Source organism: Trifolium pratense, linkage group LG2 (assembly GCF_020283565.1).
Source record: "Trifolium pratense cultivar HEN17-A07 linkage group LG2, ARS_RC_1.1, whole genome shotgun sequence".
NCBI classification, from domain to species: Eukaryota; Viridiplantae; Streptophyta; class Magnoliopsida; order Fabales; family Fabaceae; genus Trifolium; species Trifolium pratense.
In genome coordinates, this window is record NC_060060.1 from 20,167,221 (window position 1) to 20,186,406 (window position 19,186).

Below are 19,186 nucleotides of genomic sequence, written 5' to 3' on the forward strand. Positions count from 1 at the left end.
TTCATATTTGAACCGTGACTGCATTATGTGACAGTTTATATGTCACTGAAAAAAGCATCCTATAAAAAATCAAAATAAATTTCACTAAAAAACATTTCATAAAAAAATATAGTACTAGTATATAAAAAAAAGACAGAGAATACATGAGTTGAAGTACAATCATAATTTTTCACCGAGTGATTGATTGCATTGAGAAACTAGAACTAGAAAACGCGTGAAATTAAACTGTCCAACACATCGACAAGTAAAGAAAGTAAAGAAAATATTGAGGGAAAATATTTTTCTCTCTTATTACTTTCTCCATCATTTTATCACACTTATTATTCATTTATTATATTGTACTACTTCGTACTTGTTTGTTTCTACTCTTAACACTCAACTATCTACTACTACTCCATTACTTCCTAATTTTTCACCGAGTTGCATTGAGAAACTAGAAAACGCATGAAATTAAATTGAAAGCTCTATAAATACGCTCTTATCCCATGCGTATTGTTCATGCAAACTGTCCAACACATCAACAAGTAAAGAAAATATTTTTCTCTCTTATTACTTTCTCCATCATTTTATCACACTTATTATTCACTTATTATTATTATTATTGTACTACTACTAGTACTTGTTTGTTTCTACTCTTAACACTCAACTATCTACTACTACTCCATTACTTCACTTAATCTTTGTTTTACATGATTTGTTTCTGTATAATTGTATTTGTTCTTTCAACCACAACTCAATTACCCACTTGTTTGTTTTTGTCCTAAAACATATGTATTAGATCCTAAAGCTCCATCTCCATCTCAAAAACCCAGATCTCTTGCTCCTATAATAGTCACGGTGAGTGATAATAATTTTTTTTATCTTTCCCCTCCTTCTCCTCTTCCTTTGTAGTAATTCTCCATATCAGAAACTCAGTCCCTTGCTGCTATAATAGTTCTTGATTGTAAATTTTTTTTATCTTTCTTCTCCTTCTCCTTCACAAACTTCTCCTTCACAATTTTTTCGACAACATGGGAAAAAAACGAGCATTACTCGTGGCTTTGAAATTTAATAATCCGGATATGATTGACTCGCATATTAGTTGTCATCGGTTCGAAGAATGCATAACCAAGCATTGTGGATTTCTTCCCCAAGACATTTGTAAAATCATTGATGACAAAAACAGCAAGCCTCATGAAGTCAGCTATGATGCAATACGTCGACAACTACATTGTTTTCAAGAAATGACTAAATCGGGAGATGTTCTACTATTCTACTATGCTGGACATGGAATTCTTGAAAAAGGTTACCCAGCTCTTAAAATGTATGATAACTTGACTATCACAGGTAAAACTCGTAAAATGTAGGTTTTTATTTTTGCAACCACAATTAGATCTACGGTGAACTTGTACATTCTATTTAAACCCACGAGCCACTATATTGGCCAAACTTTTTTTTAACATTTTTTCACTTTTTTTTTAAACAATTTTTCACTTAAAAAAAGAGAAGATGGGTCAAACATGATTTTGAAGAAATTCTACATTTATTAAAGTACTTTTTTTTATGAAGAAAAACATTAAAAAAAGTACTTGAAACAGGATTTGCAATGACTTGTCACCTTATACCCAACCAGCACCATGTATCTATTATTTTAATATTTTTACATATTGGTATATTATTATTTGTTTTTGACGGAATTGCTGGGAACATCATTTTTATTCATTTATGTTTTTTGCTAAATTCTGGCAGCATAACCAGCATTATCATATATTTTAAACTTATAAATATAAATATTGCTACTATTATCGTGTATCATATGGGGAGTTATAGAAATATATTATAATTATAATGATGGGTGTCATTTTTTTTTTAACTTATGAATAGAGGTGGGAACAGGCCAGGCCGGCCTACATGGCCTTAAGGCCTAGCCTACATAGGCTCAGGCCAGGCCAGCCTATTTCTTTAAATAGAGCAGGCCAATGCTTTTTTATAAGCCTATTTAACTAAAAAGGTCAGGCCGCATGCCATTAAAAAAGCCTTTGAGGCCTACTAGGCCGGCCTATTTAAGTTAACATGAATAATATTTTTATTACGATTATTATTTATATATTAAAATTTACACTTTGATTAAATTATAAATCTATTAACTTTTTAAGTAATTTAAGTTTATTAATCTACATTAGTTTTTAACATATATAAATGTATTATTATAAACTAGAATTGAAATATGATGACATATATAGTCAAATTCTCTAAAATATCAAATGGAACATTATTTTATTAGTTCATAAGTATATTTCAAAATAAATATAATTATTTATTTAAATATGTTCATATGAAATAGACTTTTAAACAGGCTAACAGGCCACATCAGATTTTCAAAAGGCCAGGCTCAGGCCTAGAATTTAAGCCTATGATAGGCCACAGGCCAGGCTCAGACCTTCGATTTTTTGACAGGCCAGGCTCAGGCTTGGCAAAGCCTAGCTCGGCCTAGCCTATTCCCACCTCTACTTATGAATTATGCTATATATATAGTAATAGTATTATCGTTTTAACACATATTTTTTTTTATTTTAAACTTATTCATAAATAATTTATATTTGATTCCTATTTAATGTAGCTGTAAAATAATTTTAGATTGACGGACATGTCTACTAAACTGATCTTTTATTTATCATCACTTAATAAAAAAATGTCATAGTCCCATAAGTCTTGGCTCAACTTGCAAAATTGCCGAAATTGTTAGGCTGGACGTCGTGATCCGGGATCTCACAATTATTTGTGAGTTTAATTTCAATGAATTACCACTTCATCTAAGACAAAAAAAAATGTTATATTCCTTATTCATTTATTTATTGTTGTAGAATTTAACTAATATTATTCATTTATTTATTGTTGTAGAATTTAATTAATATTGTTGTAAAAAATACCTTCTAAAGCACAAAAAAAATTATAATCACCAAGCGACTTTAGTTTTATTTTTAAAGTTCTTAATTTTAACTTTAAGCTTAAAATATCTTTTATAACAAAAAAAAAAGTTAGGTAAATGGTACTTAAGAGCCTGTTTGTTATAGTTCTTTTAAAAATAGATTTTTATAGTATAATACATTTTTGCTATAACTTTTTAACAAAGAAATTTTTAAGGCAAGTTTCTAATGAAAAATTTGTTTGAATAGCTTATGTTAAAATGTAATTCTAAGTATTTCATGTGTTATAATTTTTTTGGGATACTAAAGTTTTGAAAAAAAATTCTAAAATAGCTATTTCATATAGTTTTTCATAAAAATCATTTTCGAAAGATGTCCTTTTGAAAAAATATGTGATTTTTACTATGTAAAATATCTAACAATAAATATTTAAGTTAGTAAATATCAAAATCTCATTTTTAACTTATGTCAAATGAGTTTGAAATAACTTCTACTATTTTTGAGAAAATTTCTAAAAAATTCATTTTTAGAAATACAAATTAAAATCCATTTTCTTAAAATCTATAACAAACGGCCCTAAATTCCATAGCTTAAAAATTATGTCTATTTAGTTCACAGTTTATAATGTTTACAAAATACTTTAATTAGCTTGTACTTTTAATTTTTTCTCTCAATTTTACCATTGTTATCTTATTTGAAAAGGATTAAATATTAATATTAGTTAAATATATTTTTTATGTCATTTTATATTAGTAATTTAGTTTAACCGTTAATTTTTCAAACAATATTATTCGATCGGTTATTTTACCCATGTTATGATTTACCTTATCAATTATTTGTGGGCAGATTTTTTTTTGTGCTCGGTTTTTAAGTTGTACTTCTTGTGTTTTATGTAAATGAAATAAATTTTCTATTTTTGCGGATAAATGAAATAAAGTAAAGTGAGTTTGTAAAAACAATATTATTAATTTTTGAAAAACTTGTGGTTGTGCTTTTGCAGGACAACATTTGCAATTGATTGTTGAAAATCTCAATGCACGTAAAGCTGTGTTTACGGTTATTGCTGACTGTTGTCACAGTGGTGGCTTACTTAGATATGCCTACGAGCAAATTGGACGCAGTGTCGTTGATCGAGGCGAAATGCAACGACAAGGCATATTATTGTCAGCGTGCCAACAATTTCAAGTTTCTTTGGGCACAGTTGAATGTGGTCTTATATTTACAGAATTACTTATACAATTCATCACTGAGGCAAATGGAATAATCACATATTGGGATTTGATAACAAAGGTCAAGTTGGCACTCTGCAAGACAGGTGCCATTCAAATCCCGGGCCTATATTGCACGGATGAAGAAGCAAAAGCACAAATTTTTGAACATTTTTAATAAAGTCATACTTTGTGTTTAGAATTGTTATTTAGTTTGGTTAATGTTAATGTCAATGGTGTCAAAAGATGTAAAAACAAGTTGCTCATGGCCTTATTGGAGTACCTTAAAATGACATGCATGTGTTTTTAGGACCTCTTCCTAATTTTTCTAACCTCACCCGAAAAGTGAATGATATATTTCCATGTTACCCAAAATGCTTGTGTTATTATGATACTTACATTAAAAATATATTAAACACAAGCATTCATTTATCATTATCTACAAAAAAAAAAAAAAATCTTTTAAAAAGTGAAATCCTACTTATCGCGAAAATCCAAATCACAAATTTGTCCCGAATGATGTGTCGACTGCCAGTGGCACCGATTTGCATCATCTAACCGTTAATTTAATAAGGCTTGTTTCTCTCTTCTCTCTCATCTCGTCCCCAACAACAACAGCCCCTTGTTTTTTTTTTTTATTACCTCTCAAAGTCAGCTTGTTGCTCAATTGCGCTTTTTAAAAGTAAAGATTTCGGTAACAAATTGGATTTGGAAAGTCTTTATTTTGAGGGTGTATCCATAAAGATCATTGGGGAATTAGTTGGCTATAGAAAAGATTAATAAATTGAAGCTTGTAAATTGTAAAACAATCAATGGTTCTTACTTTGTTCTTTGTTTGCTGGGCAACAAATTAAGCTCAAAATGAGTGTGGTTAGACAGTGGTGCACTCTCTCCGTGTTGCTCCTTTGTTCCTTGAAATCTTAAAGCAAATATGGTGTTTTGTGTGTGTATAAAACCTGGTATTGTTTGTTCTAATTCGTGCGTTATACGAGTGATGGGCCAATTTGGAGGAGTGAACATGATAAATTTTTCTGATGAACTGTTGTTGGCATTCTTTGAGTCAAGTTTTTCACTCTGTTACCTTACCATCCAAGCGGTGGGTCCCTAATCTCTATGTTCATTGCAACTATGCAGGTGCGGACCTATACATGGAATACCGGTGTGGCTAAATATTTTAGGTATTACTGGAAAAAAATTCATCGTTATCTTCATAATTCAGTTAAACAACGAACAACATATGAAATTATTATTAATACACATGTGTATCTAAAAAAAAACACAAACAATTCAAGCAAAACTATCAAGTTAGTCCATTAGTTCGACATGAGGAATTATATATACAAGTCTAACATGCTAAAAGGAAACAAAATATTCATGCAAAGAAAAAATTGTATAATAAATTTACACTTTGGTTCAAGGGGAAAATAAAATAAGGTAAAGAGATTTAGTTCTATAGTGAATTTATTTTTTTTATTATCTATGAAGTAAATGATAATTTATATTTTTATGTGCAATTATCATTAAAATAAAAACTAGAAGGAAGTTATTGTTTGTGCCTATGTGAGACTATATCTTCAACTAGAGGTTTAAATTAACGTATGAATTAGTTGTTACATAAGAAAATAATAAGATGGGTGGTAGGAAAATGAATTAAAGTCATGAAATTTGTACATACAAAAAAATAAACTTATTCCATATGTGGATAAGAAGTCGGTTCAAATGCAGCTTGATGATGCCAAACGCCGTTAAGATTAGATTGCCATAACCGGACCATTCCATCGTCACCAGTAGTAGCCAATGTCATTCCACTCGTGTCCCACTCCATTTGCCACGCCTGCACTGCATTTAACAAAACTTCAATTTAATCATCTACATGATGTTTGAAAGAAGACAACATAAAAAGCAGAACTAAACTAAAAAAAGAGTCAGAATCATACCACACCATAATGACCAGACAACAGTGCAACTCTATCGACTGAAAGTCTCCCATTATAATCTGGGTTCAATCCTATAGGTGCCATATTGAAAGTCCCTTGTGTGTTGTGACGGCAACGATCTCATATAAGTCTACATGAATTTCATACTATTAAGTAACAAATCACATTTCTTTGACTACAAAAGAAAACAGTGCTAGATTTAATTATAACCTTTTTTTTAAGGAAGTTTTAATTATAACCTGTGCAGTGCATATACCTGAATATTTCATTGGCAGAATATGCAATGCTCTATAAGTAAAACTAATATATGTGATGAAAAAGTATATAAAATTATGCAAATTTTACCTGCTAATATTTGGTGCCCATGTGACAGCATACACCTGATCACCCTTGTCTTCAGATAATGTTAATTCTACCACAGGAAGCCCATCTTTACTGAGCTTGGTCAAACTCCCATACCAGGACAAAAAATGTACTATAGTAAGTGATTTATTCAAATCTTTTGATAGTTATGGTAGGGCGTACGCAAGGAAACAAAGTAAAAGGTAGTGGATAAATTGTTAAAATAATAACGGCATTAGCGGAATTGCCTGTTGTGCTTGTGGACAGGTGAGAAGTGAGAGAATGTTAATCTGATAGTATATGTAAGAGAAGCATGTGAGTGTAGTGCTCAGACTTGAATTTCTGCGTTGTACTTTCCATTAATACATTGTAATTCAACCATAGAATAGCCTTGATTCTATTTAACACCATATTTTTCTTCATTTCCAAAGATACTAAGTTGATTCCTATCATCTATGAAGCACCAGTATAGAAACCGGCAACGAACATGAAACTGACACGTTGACAATAATAAAAATTTTGGAAAATTGAAAGTAACATGTGTCGGTGTCAGACACAGACATGTGTCAGGTTCAAAACACGCCTTCAAACTGAAGTCTTCCCTATTATCTCAGACTGTAACAGTTGCAGTTCAGACTTAACATGCACGTAGAGACAATTCTAGAAGACAACATCCATACCATGGAAATTTAAGACAATGCAGCTCAAATAAAAATGAAATGACAGTAACTGAATTTGAACTAGATTTAGTTACCTTGGAAGAATTAAGCTCTGGTATCTGAATTGAAACCTACAAGGAAATTGGATTCCTGACTTCCACCCTTTTGTGGATTCAAAGATATGGACGCAGAGAGGGACAAAGCCTTTCCAAATGAAGAGAGTGATTCAATAACATTTTGAAATTCAGCTTACAAAGAAAGAACAGAATAACAAAATATGTTGGGTTATTGTAAGAAAAATATTAAATATCACATTTCATGAAACAAAGATGGAACAAGCTAGTTACACCTGAAGCTGCCAGTTACTCAGTTCCAAGGGATCCAAGAGCTCAAAAACTCTCAAATGAACAACTGAATATGAAACAACCTTTGGTGTTCATAAAAAATGTAAATCAATGGTATTTACTATTTTACTTTCAAGTGAAAAGCATGTACGTGGATAAAAAATTCTAAAACTAACCATTTTCAAACGAGACAGAGATTCCGAATTGAACATCAACAACCTGCACTGCTTCCGAAGGTTTTGCATATCTTCCACTGAAGAGGCTGTGAATCTATATAGATAATTTATAAAACCACAATTAGGCTTTCAGCATTGACTGAATAAACGTATGAAAAGCTGTGAGCTTTTAACTGAAATGCTGAAATGTTAATGAAGAAAATGACAAAACTGAACCAACGATACCTTCACCAATCTCTTCCAAGAATGAAACAATTCCACCAGCAGTAATACATGCAACTGCATCACCTAAATCTGATTGAACCCAAACTATCCTCACAATGTTCCTTCATAAGCCTTCACAGCTTCAGGTGCAAAATATCATCAAAATAAATATAAAAATCACCAACAAAAGACCAACTAATCCAAAGGACACCAATCTTACCATCAAACAGAGCAAACTAGTCTCATAAGTGATGAGGTACATAAGCTCAAATAAGTCCATATAAAACATACCATGATGAAAAATAAAGTCTTAGGCAGTCTCACATTCACTAGTAACAATGCCTATATGATAAACAAGACAAACAAACGGAATTGAATATTAAATTCAATTTAGGTTTCAAAGTAGAAGGAACAGAGTTAGAAGAAGTTGGATACCAGGAATCGAGTACCATAAACTGAACGAGTAACAAGTCTCGTATCAGAGTAGTTCCATGATGAACAGGTTGTGCCATTATCAAGAAGGCTCAACAATTTCACACATATCCAATAACTTTAGAATTCATGCACTGAACAGAAATAGATTGCACAACACAAATACTTCATTGATAATGATTTAAAACCATAATATTACACACAATATTAGATGTACATTAATTATAGGATATAAGTAAGAATAATAAGACACGGATAATACACTTGCTAGATGCAAGTATAATACATGGTACTCATATAAACTGATTGACCACATTTTGGATGACGTTCTTCTTAAGCCTCCAACACTTTATTCTGCTGCATTGGAACTTCAGTGTTGTTTATTATCAGCCTCAGTTCCTTCTCCTGCTGCTTTGGAACTTCAGTTGTCTGCTTTCCAGATTTAGCTATCTGCCTTGGTCTCTTCACCTTCTGCATTGGAACTTCAGTGTTGTTTATTATCTCCATATACTTTGGAACTTCAGTTGTCTGCTTTCCAGGTTTAGCTATCTGCCTTGGTCTCTTCACCTGCTGCTTTGAAACTTTAGTTGCATGTTTTTGAGCTTCAGCTATGTCCTTTTTCTCAAGCTCGATTTCAGCTTTCATAGTTTCCAAGCTAGCAAGCATTCTCTGTAAATCATTGTGGACTCTATCCTGCGGGGTTTAGAGATTAATAATATTAAAGAGCTAAAACATGGACAAAGAAACTAAAAATGTTTGGAGCAAAAGCATTGCTAAAAAGCCCAGCACAAACTTTGTTAACATTTCCAGAAAAACTTACAATATGTTCAGGATCAGCACCGGATTCCTGCAACAGCTTCAGCCTCTCCTTCACGTATTCAGTTAATCGAAATTCTGATTCCATCTCATCTTCCATACAGGCAAGCTACAAGATTAGAGATTTTAGAGATTAATATTAAATATTAAATAAGTAAAATATGGAGAAATAAACAAAAACATCAAGAGCATTGCTAACACATTAACAAGAAAAAACTTGCCCATGATTTTTTCGTAGGCTCAGTGAAACACTTTGCGGTGCTAGACGAAATAAACGAGTCAGGATTATACAAGCGGTAAGCCAAGCAGTAATCCCTAGAATATCTCATGTTACCAAGATTATCCATAATCCAATGCTGTAAAATTAGATGAAAGAAAAATATTGTTAAAAGCAGGAAACAAATAGATAGACAAATTTAATAATAATAATAATAATAATAATAATAATAATAATAATAATAATAATAATAATAATAATAATAATAAAACCCTAAGAGTTTCAGTAACACTCAAAGTTAATTCTGTGTTTGAAAGTAAAAACAGCTTATGATAAGCGCTTGTGCAATAAGTTGTTTTATAGAAACGTGAGTGAGACACAGATTCACAAACAGTGACCGTATTGTATATCGAGGAATTGTTATTTGAAAAGAAGGATTACAATCCCCAATTCAATAACAATAATCATAATATATTGAATTGAAAAATAAAAGAAGAAATTATGAAAGTCGTGAACCCTAAAAACAACAAATAAAAACCCTAGAGCGAACCTAGAACTAGAAAAGATTATGAATTAAACAATTAATCAGAGAAAAGATTGAAAGGAAAAAGATAGATTATGAATTAAACAACTCGAACTAGAAGTATTGAAAACGAAAGAACAAGAATGAAAATGCATACATACATACCTTGAGAGAGGGAGGGAGCGAGCAAGAGAGAGAGAGAGGGAGCGAGCAAGAGAGAGAGAGAGGGAGCGAAAGAGAGGGAGCGAAAGAGAGGGAGCGAGAGATGAATTAATGAATGAAAAATCGGAAACCCTGGAGATATATATATATATATATATATATATATATATATATATATATATATATATATATATATATATATATATATATATATATATATATATAACAGTTATTTGGGCTGAAAGATAATTTAAAGCCCAAACCCGATTCTCTTTCTTGACTTCCACTCTTTCTTGTTTACCGCCTTAAGTATCATTATGCCGCCATTTACCGCCTAATAATTACCCTTAGATCGATATATGGTGCACAGTAATATTATGCTCCTTCAACACGTGATGGCTTAACTCATTTCTCTCTCCACCATATCACATGTGTCTACTCTTTCTTTCTCTTCTGCGTTTTTATAAACTAAAATCTTTTACAAGTAAAAGGAATGTTGAGTTGCTCACGACTTCTCCGGTCGGAGAACGCATTAGATATTTACCTAAACCGGTAGGTCCTTGAGCAGATCCTACATTAGCTCCAAGACGTTGGTCTCTAACAAGAAAAGTAAATGCTTGAGCTTGAGAAGCTTCCGGTCCAGTGGGACCATAAAACTCACTAGGATAAGCAGTATTATTAAACCAGACAAAGCAACAAGCTATAAAACCAAAAACGGATAAAGCGGCTAAACTATAAGACAAGTAAGCTTCTCCAGACCAGACTAGTGCACGCCGAGCCCATGCAAAGGGTTTGGTTAAGATATGCCAGATTCCACCAAGTATACAAATGGAACCCAACCATACATGCCCTCCAATTATGTCTTCCAAATCGTCCACACTAACAATCCACCCATCTCCGCCAAAAGGAGATTTTAGTAAATAACCAAATATGATACTTGGACTAAGGGTTATAAATAATTTGTTAACGTTTTTTTTTATAAAAAAATAATATAAATTATATGAATAATACTTATAAAGAATAAATAGGAACCCAGTTTTAATCTTTTTGTTCCACTAAATAAGTAAAATTTTATCCTAATTTAAATTTTCTCAATTTTTCCAACAAATAACTAACATTTTTATATTTTTCAATTCTACTTTTATATACAATAGGAGAAATATATTGATAAATATTTTTCTTTTATATTGGTATTCATAAATATATTAAAAAAATTACAGGATATATTTGTCATTGATACTTAAAACGTTAGGAGACACATGTTGAAAAGATTAGGGATGACAATGAGTAGGGTATGGGTAGGGTACTGTAGTACCCATCCCCGTATCCGTACTTTGAAAAAATATTTGTACCCACCATCATACCTGCGTGGATAACAACCTTTGTACCCGTCCTCATACCCTATGGGTACCTAAGTACTCATATTCGTACCCATTACCCGCATTTTTTGCGAAAAATAAATCGATCAATTATGGTACTAACTTTTTATGGTGTATTTGATTTGCTAAAATATAAGCAACCAACTCATTGTAAGGCGTGCCTAGATACTTTCAGGGAGCACACAACTCATTGTAAGGAGCTCCGAGATTCAAATACAGGCATGACTTGGTTATAGATGTTATTTTTCATATTTTTAGGCGTGCGAGAATATCTGTGAAGAAAGAGGCACATGTCAACGGGCGGAAAATGTGCGGAGGAAACTTCCCCGTTCTCCGCCCCGAAGTGCATGCGGGAGAATTTTTGTCTCCATCCCCTTCTCCACGGGGGAATATTTGTCTTCATCCCCATCCTCGTAGACCCCCACGATACCCGCGGTCGCGGAGATTCACCGATATCTAGTATTAACCAAATTTCTATATTTTTCGGTCAAAATTATGACAATAGGATGCCTTTATTTTTTTCCTGTTTTATTTATAAGAAAAAAACAAAAAACAAATATTTTCCATCTTTCTTTTTTAAAAAAATAAAAATAACACACAATGCATTCATAACCAAAAAACATTGCAAAAGTATTTGGCTACTAATAATCATACAAAACCTAATAGCCAAAATATTCCATAATGTATAGCAAAGTATGCATAATCATACAAAATTTCATAACCAAAATATCTCAAAATCTATCTACTATACAAGAAAAGAAGATACATATGAAATTCTCAATTTGTCATTTTTTCATTTTTTGACACATAATCAATTTAGGATTATTTTATGTCTTTATTAAAAAAGTTCGTAGAAAAATGCTAAAAACTACTATACATGAAAAGAAGATACATATGAAATTCCCAATTTGCCCTTTTTTCATTTTTTGACACATAATCAATTCAGGGTTATTTTGTGTCTTTATTAAAAAAGTTTGTAGAAAAATGCTAAAAAATTTCTCAACATGATTCGAACCCTTAACATTTTAGTTACACTTTTTATTACATTTACCACTAAGCAGGGTTATTTTGTGTCATTATTAAAAAAATTAGTAGAAAAATGCTAAAAAATTTCTCAACATGATTCGAACTCTTAACCTTTTAGTTACACTTTTTATTACATTTACCACTAAGCCATATAAATTAATTTGATATATTTTTGGAACCAACATATCTATCTACTATATAAGAAAAGAAGATACGTATCAAATTCTCAATTTGCCTCTTTTCCATTTTTTGACACATAATCAATTCAGGGTTATTTTGTGTCTTTATTAAAAAAAGTTAGTAGAAAAATGCTAAAAAATTTCTCACCAGGATTCAAACCCTTAACCTTTTAGTTACACTTCTTATTATATTTACCGCTAATCAACATATGAATTAATTACCTATATTTTTGGTGTATATCTTCCATAGTCAATTTTCTCCCATGAACAATTATATGTTGCACTGTCAAGAATAACTTCAAGGAAAGACTTGAAAATATTGATAACCGATGAAAAAGAGGAAGATACAGACGAAACTGAAAATGTGATTTATAAAGAAGTTTTCCATAATGTTTAGTAGTTAATTTGTAAACTATATATCTATATCTATCTTTGTACTAAATATTACTCTCTCCGTTCCTTTTTACTTGTCGTTTTAGGAAAGAAAAAAAAATTAAGAAAATGTGTTTTTGCACCTTATCTTCCTATTATACCTTATTTTAATTCACCAATAATTTTTTTCACACACTTTTTCTCTTTCCAATAAATTTAATATATTATGTACCAAAAAATATTAATTAATATGTTATGTACCAAAAAATAATAATTTTCGAAATATATATTAAATCTTTTAAGGTTTCAACAACCACTCCTAAATATTTGGAATTTACATGAGGGTATAATGGATAAAATATAACCTTAAATTATCAAAACGACAAATAATTTGAAACAAATTTATTTTTCTAAAACAAGTAATTCAACTAAATATATCTAAGGACAAAACTTAGAAACTGTTCCGTAGAAACTGTTTTTTTTTTTTTGTACAATCATAGAAACTGTTTTTACAATGACCAATTAAAACATGACTAATTTATTCCGTATCACTAATTTCAGTTTTAATAAAATTCACGTTGTCAATTCAAATTTCGTCGAGCAAGTGGAAGAGAAGAGTAAATCCAATATTCACTAATTTCTCTTTCATAATTTCTACATGACATATATTTATACTCATATATATTAATACAAGGATCTAATATTTTGTGTCATTTATACTGGGCTATATGCTTTTACTCTTATTAATAAACTTTTCAGGTTTTTACTATTTTTTGTGAGACCTATATATTTTTTTTTTAAAACTTGGTATCCGGCCTTAGGACCGAGTAATCCAAGGGGACCAATCTCACCGCCCACTTGCGGGGGCCCCATTTAAAGCCAGAGTTTTTTTTTGCTCTGTATGGACTTAGCCCACCGAAATTGGCACCAGTGGGAATCGAACCTGAGACCTTGAGAGGAGCATACTCCAAGGGCCCAAGCCAACACCACTCGACCAACCCCAAGTGGGTTTTGTGAGACCTATATTTATACTCATATGTTAATATAATGACCTAATGTTTTATGTAATTTCTGCGGGACATTTTTTTACTCATATTAATAAGTTTGCACGTTCTTTTATAATATCTGCGGAACCTATATTTATACTCATATATTAACCTAGAAACTTTTTTTTTTATTTTGTCTATTTTTTTTTACAAATTTACGGGTTATACTCATATTTAATACGGTGACCTAATTATTTTGATGATTTTTGTGAGACCCATATTTTCACTAACATATTAATAAGGTTGCCTATTTTCTAATAATTTTTACGGGACTATATTTATACTCATATATTGAATGGACATAAGTTTTTGTTGATTTTTACAAGACCTATGTTTTTACTAATATATTAATAAGGTAGCCTATTTTTTAATAATTTCTACATTATCTATATTTATATTCATATATATATTTTTTTAACAAGATTTATATTCATATATTAATACGGATACCTAAGGTTTTTTTGTAATGGTTTTACCATTGTCCCTTTTCTATTTTTTTTAATCAAATATTATATCCTTTCTATTTTTTTATCTTTTAATTTACTTTCCAATAAATTACTATTTCATGTTACCAAGTGAGGAGCGGCAACGCCGCGACTCTCGTGCGGACGCACGGGTGTCCTGCTAGTTGTTGGAGAAAATAATGGACAAACTCTTCAGTTATTTTTTTTTATAATAATAATAATAATAATAATATAGTTAAGTGTATATATATATATAGACGGATTTAGGGAATCTGCGGGGACGGATGCGTCTTCCCCGGTCCTCTCCCCAAAGTGCCCCGCGGGGAAGTTTTTATCTCCATCCTTGTCCCCATAGAAAAAAAATTCTGTTTTCGGAGCTGCAAACGGGACAATCCCCGCGGAAGCAGCAGGAAAAGAAATTGAGGCTGATAACAAACGACTAAAGTTCCAAAACAGCATAAGAAAGTATTGGAGGCTTAAGAAGAACGTCATCCAAAATGTGGTCAATCAATTTATATGAGTACCATGTATTATACCCAGTGACGGAGCCCCAAATTTCTAGAGTGGTGGTGGGGGGGGGGGGGGGGCACTATATAAGTGTGTGTGTATATATATAATATATTTTCAAACTTATTTTTCTCATAGATTATCCAATTTTTTAGTTTCACATTCATCAAATGCTTGAGGATTATGAGTTGATGAGTGGAAAGTGAGAGAAACAAAAATGGAAAGGGAGATGAAATTGAGAGACGGAGAGTAGATGTAGATTTGTTCATTTTAAAGTGAGGTGAAAAATAAGTAAACTACTAATTTTATTTATGATTTTGTAGGGCGTTAAATTATTTACACCGCATCTAATATAAAATCAAAAACAAAATTAGTGATTTACTTATTTTTCACCTCACATTAAAATGAAGATATTTATCTCTATTCTCTCTCAATCTCGTCTCCATCCCCCTCCCCTCCCTTTCTCCCCTTCGTTAAAATCCCACCCCTCAAACAATTATTTGTAGGAAATTCAAATTTTTATTTTTTAGAAGTTTTGAAAATCTAATCCCTCCCCTTTGTTAAATCTCCCTCCCCTCCCTTTTGTGGAGCACAATAATAACAAAACCCTTTTTTTTTTACTCTCTATTTAAAAACAAATTTTTCGTTTCAATTTTAATTCACATTTAATAATTAGGAGAGAATAAGCATATTTTGAAGTTAATAAATTTTTGCACAATTAATTCAGGGTAGCCGTTTTTTAAACGGATGTTGTAGGGTGCTAATACTTTTCCTATGCATAATTGACCCCCGAACTCAAAATCTAGTTTTAAAGACCCCCCCTTTTTTTTTTTGTTTTAAAGGGTTTTCCCAATGTTTTCTCTATTTTAATAAACTTTGGTGGCGAATTCATTGTTTTCAAGCAATCCTCGAATTGTAGGCCGCGACAATATCCAAAAGTATTTACGAAGTAAGCCAACTTCTGCATATATTGGGAACTCAAGCATCGATTCTTCGAAGAGAAAAATACTTACCAATGAGTAAATACTGATAGTTGAATTTGAAAGGAAGGGCATTTTTGGAATAATGACATTAAACCGAGTTGAATTAGGATAATTTTGTTGATGACTTTTCCTGATAAATAAGGTTGAAGGAAGTTGTTCTAATTTTGATGTTTGATGTATTCAGGACGGTTTCATAGGTCATTGGTTCTCTTCGGAGTTCTCTTTCCACTTTTCTTAAAATATGGAGCACACAACTCACATTAATAATAAATAATTCTAAAAGTTTTGTGTGTTTTTCAATAATTTTTGGTTTGTTGATCGAAACGTGAAAATAACATCCTAGCTTAGTACAATTTTGTGTCAAAAAAAAAAAAGAAGCTTAGTACAATTTATACTTCTTTTCAACGTATAGTACGTAGTAGTTTAAATTCCATTAATAGATATACTCATATACTCATATACATTACATGACATGTGGGAAAACTGAATTAATTAGCTCTCTCGTATGTTTTGTTTGACATATAATCATCTCATCATATTTATATTCTCCCTTGTGTTAAGCCATGGATATATGAAAATCATATTGATAAAAAAAAACATCAAATTCATAGGGTGTTTATGTTTGACTTTTTAAAATAGGCTTTTCCTTTTTTATATGAATTTAATTTATATGCACCTTTGGTGTAAAGTTATTTTACTGTGTTCAATAATATACCGACACATCATATATGATAATTAAAAACACATAATGTGTCATATTTATTAAATGATGTGGCAACACATCATTGGATGTATGTGTAAAAAAAATTACACTGACGGTACACAACAATTAAACTCTTTTTATATATAAAAATTTATCAGTTTTTTTTTCTTTTCTAAGGAATAAAAATTTAGTATAGTAAACCCAAAAAAAAAATTATTAGTTGTATAGTATCAGAATATTCCATGATGTTTTCATTGGAATGCTAGGAACTCAAAGAGACGTTATAGTCATTTTCTTAAAATTAACATATGATGATGATATTAGCGGGAAGATGGATTTTGCCATTTGTCCTAGTTATCTTGCTAATATAGGATTTTGGATTTTCTGCCGGGAAATGTCACAATCACACGCAGTATTAATCATTAATTAGAGATTGAATGGTTTAAATCAAACCAGGGACGGATCTGGTGGGGCGCAGTGGTCAAGGCTCCCCTCCCCTCCATCTCTTACATACATATACATATATATCATATATAATATTTTACTATAATTTTAATACTATATATACTTAGTACTAGTATATTGCATATAATTTATAATTATATTTATTATTATTATTTTTTTAGGTAGCCTAGTGACTAAAAAGTCTACTTTAAAGTGAATATATGAGGTGTTCGGGATTCGAACTCAGGCCACTGCATATAAAATGCGGATATGCGATGTCCTTACCAATTGAGCTAAGCTCGTGAGGACAAGAACATAAATAAAATTCAGTTGTTGATTTATGTGCGTATGAAAAAAATTCAATTGAGAGAGAATAACTTCGTATAAACATGATAGCAAAAAAAAAATACATCGAAAATGTAAACAAAAATAATCTCTACAAATAAAATAGGTTAGTTAGTTTTCAGCCTCCGGTGTGATACGTTTCTGGATCCGTCCATGAATCAAAGATCCAAAAATCAATTTTGATTGTTGATTATGATCGGATAAACGAAAATAGTTACTGCGTAACACAATGCAACATACTCCCTCCGTGACAATATATAAGCAAAAATCACATTTCTAGATTCATTGCATATTTAATGTATCTGGTCTATATTATAAGACAGATACATTAAATATGCAATGAATCTAAAAAATTAATTTTTACTTATATATTGTCACAAATGATGTATCTATTTTGCTAACATTACGGTAGAATTGAATTGCACTGTCACCACCATGTTTTCAATTACATTATGATTTGAATTTGATTTATATGCACAGTCAGTCTAAAGTTATTTTGCACATGCGTCCAATAATAATCGACACATCATGTATGATAATTAAAAACACATGATGTGTCACATTCATTAAATGATGTGGCAACGCGTTATTGGATGTATGTGTAAAAAAAATTACACCGACGGTGCATAACAATTAAACTCTTATAATTTTCTTTATTTTAAATGTCTCAAATTTATACATTATTTATGAAAGGTGTCTCTTTTGTCATAGACATCTTTTTGCCAAAACTACAATACAAAAGTAAGACTACGAGATATGAGAGTATATAGTAGACAAAAGATAGTCATGGTGTATCCCACATTAGGTTGATTTTAGTTAAATCAGTTATATTCATGCGATCAGAGTTAATTGATTGTGTTGAATGTAAAACTTGTATTTTTTGTCAAATTCAAACTGAATCAATCAAAGGTGAGCAGTTGGGTTGGGTCGTGACAACGGTCATTATGGATAATTTTTTAAAAAATTTCTAAAAAATATATAGTTAAGTGACGTTCTATTTTATAAAAATTTTAAAATTTAGATTAAATTTTACTACTTAAAATTTAAACACTTGAAATTACAAGAACATTTTAAGTATAATATCAATGTTTAAGATTTTAACACATAAAAATCATCAAATATATTATCAAAAATAATAAATGGGTTGTATTTGCTGGTTTATGGGTTAAAAATCATAAACTAGTTACCTAAACAAATCACTTTGGATTTGAACGAGTCGGTTCAGACTGAAGTCACACTTGAACGAGTTCGAAAAAAATAATATTGGTTAAGTTGGATTAGGCTCATCAGATCTTTTAAGAGGAGTACTAGTCAATCATAATTAATATTCACAATAAAATATGAAAGTGATTTCAAGAACTACAGAATGCAGTAGTTGGTGCTTTTATTTAAATTTTTTGGTATAATATTTAATTTTATTTATTTGTTGACAAAATGATAAATATCACCTAAAACTTACTCCCTCTAGTCTTGTATGTAAGTAAAATTTCAAAAAAACCTCTCCCTCCAGTCTGGTGATGAATTTTTCGCATTCCAAAACATTTTTAATGTCGAAATAAGAAGTTTTTACGTTGATTTCGACCTCAATTTTACAAAACAAACTACTCTCTCCATCCCAAATTACACCTTTTCCCCCAAATCTTAAGGTAAAAACACAAACATTTATCTTTTTCAAATTTTTTTTTGCTTATTCTCATGAAATTAAATGTAAACTACGTTTAATTTGCTCTTTTTTTTTGGCTTAATTAGTAAAATGGTCCCTTAAAGACATTTTTGATTTCAAATTGGTCCCTTAAAGAAAAAAAGGTCCAA

The 19,186-nt window shown here is 30.9% G+C and overlaps 2 protein-coding genes and 1 long non-coding RNA gene across 3 annotated transcripts; 1 reads left to right on the top strand and 2 right to left on the bottom strand.

Moving 5' to 3' along the window:
- Positions 1-388: 388 nt before the first annotated feature.
- On the top strand, positions 389-4,482 carry LOC123906879 (metacaspase-5-like). Its single transcript, XM_045956894.1, has 2 exons — positions 389-1,326; positions 3,907-4,482. Exons 1-2 carry the CDS (start codon positions 1,011-1,013, stop codon positions 4,290-4,292), a joined length of 702 nt encoding a protein of 233 aa, XP_045812850.1. The 5' UTR covers positions 389-1,010; the 3' UTR covers positions 4,293-4,482.
- A 1,201-nt stretch (positions 4,483-5,683) lies between these two features.
- LOC123906888 lies at positions 5,684-8,174 on the bottom strand. The gene is made up of 4 exons (XR_006809050.1): positions 7,798-8,174; positions 6,397-7,666; positions 6,052-6,181; positions 5,684-5,953 (listed from the first exon to the last, which is right to left on the bottom strand). It is a non-coding gene; the product is annotated as an uncharacterized LOC123906888 (long non-coding RNA).
- Positions 8,175-8,357: 183 nt separating this feature from the next.
- LOC123906884 lies at positions 8,358-10,064 on the bottom strand. Its single transcript, XM_045956900.1, has 4 exons — positions 9,930-10,064; positions 9,246-9,380; positions 9,029-9,133; positions 8,358-8,901 (listed from the first exon to the last, which is right to left on the bottom strand). The coding sequence occupies exons 2-4, from the start codon at positions 9,369-9,371 to the stop codon at positions 8,542-8,544; spliced, it is 591 nt and encodes a 196-aa protein (XP_045812856.1). The 5' UTR covers positions 9,372-9,380; positions 9,930-10,064; the 3' UTR covers positions 8,358-8,541.
- Between the last annotated feature and the right edge of the window lie 9,122 nt (positions 10,065-19,186).